This window comes from Chiloscyllium plagiosum, unplaced genomic scaffold, assembly GCF_037043375.1.
Source record: "Chiloscyllium plagiosum isolate Xiang-an unplaced genomic scaffold, Cpla_swu_hap1 HiC_scaffold_36, whole genome shotgun sequence".
Taxonomy (NCBI): domain Eukaryota; kingdom Metazoa; phylum Chordata; class Chondrichthyes; order Orectolobiformes; family Hemiscylliidae; genus Chiloscyllium; species Chiloscyllium plagiosum.
The window spans coordinates 14,311,694-14,316,112 of NW_028270174.1; the positions used below are offsets into that span (position 1 = coordinate 14,311,694).

At 36.5% G+C, this 4,419-nt stretch overlaps 1 protein-coding gene across 1 annotated transcript in view; it reads right to left on the reverse strand.

The window, feature by feature from the left end:
* Positions 1 to 820: 820 nt before the first annotated feature.
* Positions 821 to 4,419, reverse strand: part of ppp2cb (protein phosphatase 2, catalytic subunit, beta isozyme) — a 34,967-nt gene continuing 31,368 nt past the window's right edge. Inside the window, exons 6-7 of the mRNA XM_043674322.2 lie at positions 3,244 to 3,362; positions 821 to 1,506 (exon numbers count right to left, since the gene is read on the reverse strand). Of these exons, the coding sequence (XP_043530257.1) occupies positions 1,434 to 1,506; positions 3,244 to 3,362 (192 nt within the window). The 3' untranslated portion in view covers positions 821 to 1,433. The remainder of the gene's footprint in view (positions 1,507 to 3,243; positions 3,363 to 4,419) is intronic.

Sequence of the window (4,419 nt, forward strand, 5' to 3'; positions counted from 1 at the left end):
GCACTAGATTCACACTGTCTATTGTAGGGGAGATTAAAAAAGTTACTAGTTTGGTTTCTGTGCTCTAAATTTAAGATTCTGCCTCCTTGTTCAGGATTCTTGCAGCATAGGAACTCTTTTTCTATTCCTACCCTGTTGAACTTAACATTGCAAACATCTTAATTAGATTATCTATCAAGTTTATGCTTCATAATTGAACTCTAAGCTATGGTGTTATGAGAAGAGGGGGAGTATGCTGGTCCTGTACTTGTTGGGATATAGTAAAATGAGAAACCTCCTGTCGAAACATACAAGATTCTTAGTGTTCAAAAATTGCTGCAATTTTTAAAAAACGAATTACAATAAATCCTTAAATTGTTTCTCATAGTTAAGTACTAAATCAAACCTAATTATAAACATGACTGTTGAACTAGTCTTTACACCTGCTAGAGGAGACAGCTGCAATATCACATGAAAAGTTATGATTTCTGCAAAATTAAACAAATATTTCATAAAAGACACCCACCTATGGTTCCCTGTGCAAGAATCATCCTTGGAAGTTTGAATGGGGCAGAAAAAAATTATTCCAGAATCAATCCATGATTTTAAAAATAAACTGGTTTCAAAAATCAAATTGTAAAATGTCTGGAAAAGTATTGGTGAAACATATTAAATCAATCCAAGTTTCAAGTTTTGTATTTTGTTAGATGGAGGTGGAAATAACTGAAAAAATTCAACAAGATTTCAGAAAGTTTGTGCATGTTTGCTCATAACTGTGATTTTAGTTCAGTTGAAGGGAATTTTTTTAATGACCTAAATGATCTTCCTGAAACCCAATGACTGATTATTTGAATTAGTTTATTGTTCAAATACACCAAGTTGAAGTTGCAAGCACTTTTATGTCAAATATATACAAAAAAGTACAGTAACACAGAACAGTGATTCAAACATTGAAAAGGGACATTTTCTCGAACACTCCAGAAGGACATTTTAAGTCCTTTTCAAATGTTCGTAGTGTACATTCAGAACAGGTGTTATGTGCCTCTTACTGAAAAGAAAAAGGACTGTAAAGCAATACATGCCTGGTGAAACTATAACCAAAAGTGTCATGACTGTTGCAATTGAACCAGTTTATTATAGCATTTGTACATCAATATTTCACAGTCTCCTAGGTAAAACAAAAGGACATGTAACAGCAAGCAAAATAGAACTGTTAAGACTGAATACCATATTTTCCATACTGAAACAAAACAAAGAAAAAATAGAAATTACTTTTCAAAATTGTGTTCAATGCTCCAGGCGTAGGACTGCTTTCAGTATGGCACATTTGGTCCGTGTTAATGCTATTAGGTTTTGACAAACAGAAGTAATTTCAGAAAAACATTTAAATTATTGTTGCTTTTTCTGTAGCAGGTGAACTGCTGGCGTGGTTACAGTGTATAATTAAGAACTCTTTACAGGAAGTAGTCTGGAGTACGGCGAGTGACATGAGGCTCTCCACGGCGAGGTGCTGGATCAAACTGAAGGCTGTGGAAAAGGAGTTACACTTAGTACCGTACTTGAACCAAAGAGCACCAAAAGGTCAAGGTACAAACTTAATTTCATCAGGTCACATAGATCAGTGTTTGAGATTAGTAGAACAGTTGATGAAAGTTCCAATAGGAATACTGTTGCTCTTCTAAAGTGCTCGTCAGTTTTAAAGTTCAAATGTTTCAAACACTTCACATTTTGTAATTAAATCTTGGCTTTGTCAGTTTGAAACATTGAGTCTACTAGAATAACTGAAAGAGAGGATCACCACACAAAAAACTGAAGCATTCTAAAAAGTGCGAAGTATGGGGTTAATAATGAAGGGCGTTTCCAAGAGTACAGGACCAGGAAGATAACACTGGCGGCTTGTGCAACAAACAAAGCCAAATTTCTGGAGAAACTCAGGCTTGGCAGCATCTATGGGGAAAGAAACAGAGTTAACGTTTCTAGTCCCATGATCCTTCTTCAGATCTCAAAGGAGGGTCACCAGACTTGAAATACTGTTTCTTTTGCCTTCAAGATGCTGCCAGACTCGCTGAGTTTCTCCAGCAATTTCAGTTTCAGATCCTAAGATTTGCAGTTTTTGTTTTATTTTAAGAGATACGTGCAACATGCTGTCAGTACAAGTTCTCCATTCAAAACAACAAAACAAAATTATGCCTACTTTCCACAAGTACAGAGCAACCTCGATTATCCGAATGACAAGGGTGGGAGTACTTTGTTCGGCTAATCAATGTTTGGGTAATACAGTTTACTCACGCATTGGAACCTAGAGATCTTGTTCAGATAGTCCGAAATTTGGATAATTGACATTTGGATAATCAAAGTTGCCCTGTATGTTATTCTGTTAACGGTTGCTTGGGCTTTCGAACCAACAGTGACATTCAATGATATTCTCTCCCTCCTCTCAGGTTCAGACCTAAAGGTGGTTGATGTTGATTCAACATGAGAACTGCAAGTTGGAACCTGCACCACATCTATAAAAAGGAATTCATTTTCTACGATGGGATCACCATGCTCCTTTACTTGATTTTAGAAAGCATATCATAGAGTCAGAGAGATGTACAGCATGGAAACTGACCCTTCGGTCCAACTCGTTCATACTGACCAGATATCCTAACCTAATCTAGTCCCATTTGCCAGCACTTGGCCCATATCCCTCGAAATCTTTCCTGTTCACATACCCATCCAGATGCCTTTTAAATATTGTAATTGTACCAGCCTCCACCACTTCCTCTGGCAACTCATTCCATACATGCACCACCCTATGTGAAAAAGTTGCCTCTCAGATCTTTTAAATCTTTCCCCCCTCACCCTAAGCCTATGCCCCCCAGGTCTGGACTCCCCCACCCGGGGAAAATACCTTGTCTATTTACCCTATGCATGCCCCTCACGATTTTATGAGCCTCTATAAAGTCACCCCTCAGCTTTCGACGCTCTAGGGAAAAAAGGCAGAACCTATTTCAGCCTCTGCTTATAGCTCAAATCCTCCAATCCTGACATGTATGGAGTGCATGGAGTTGACTCAGTTGCCAAATTGGAAGCTTTTACCAGACAAATATTTAAATCTAGAGTTGCAGATGGGAGCTTACTTAAGAATTCAGTAAATTTCAAACCAATTTTTACCTTTCTGCCAGAAGTGGACAAGTTTTAATTAAAATAAAAGTTGAATGAATGCAGTCTTAAATAATGTACGTACTTTAAAATATTAAATTTGGATTTCATCATACTTACAAGGAATACTTCAATGTGTCATCGAGTTCCATAATAGCAGCTTGGTTACCACAGCGATAGCAATAATTTGGAGCACTGAATATTGTTACCACATTTCGATCATGGCACCAGTTGTATCCCTGGGATCAAACAATTGAAAGATCTTTAGCATCTTGAAAAACATAACATAATTACTCCTCCGAAATTACTCAAAGTACCCAACTAAATGCTGCTGAGTTATCCTACCAAACCTTTTCAAATACAGTAACAAAATTATTACTGAATCATTTAGTGTGTTTGCAAAACTAGGGTAAGTATTTAAAGTATAATACAGGATAGTAGATGCCCTGTTAAAACATTGGATAACTTTACAAGGATGAAACTGGGTTCCTCTCACAAATGACTGTGCACCTAAATTACACTATAATATCAGAATATTCATAATTGCCTCAGGGTTAGAAGAATGACCTCCATAATGTTGAAAATAGTTTATTGCCAGACCGATACAGCTTACTTTTCCCTACGTCCAAGAACTATGATAACAGTAAATATTGTTAAATCTGAGAAATGTATCAATCATGCTTTGCAATATAAAAACATTATACAAGAAATGTAGTTCAACTAAAATCTAAAAGGAAGCACATTTTTCTACCACAACTAAGTTGCTTTGCTTCATGCCTAAAACTACTAAACAAACCTACATTTTGACTTGGCAAATGGTCAAATAGATTTATACACAGCAAGTTACATATACCATGAAGAATGCCTGTACCGTTCAATAATGACACCTGGTTCTGCACTCTCAAAATATTTGATTTTCATGGTTACAAATGTGAGTAGAAGAGAATTTATTTGTAATCAGAAACTTGTCATTTTTTGAAAATGTAGGATTAATCCATTTAAGTCTTTGTTAAAGTCTAAACCTGTGCCAAATGCCATGGTTCTATAGGGGATTACCATCACAGCCAAACCTAAAGAATATCATATGTGTCAATATAAATCCTAAATGGCAAAGTAAGTGTTTGCCAGTAAGTTTTTAAGATACTCAATGGATCACTCAAAATTATGCAGGGGCACAGACTTAAGATGTAGGATAGAAGGTTTAAAAAGAGAGAGAGAAAGAGAGAGAGAGGGGGAAAGAGAGAGAGAGAGGGAAAGAGAGAGAGAGAGGGAAAGAGAGAGAGAGAGGGAAAGAGA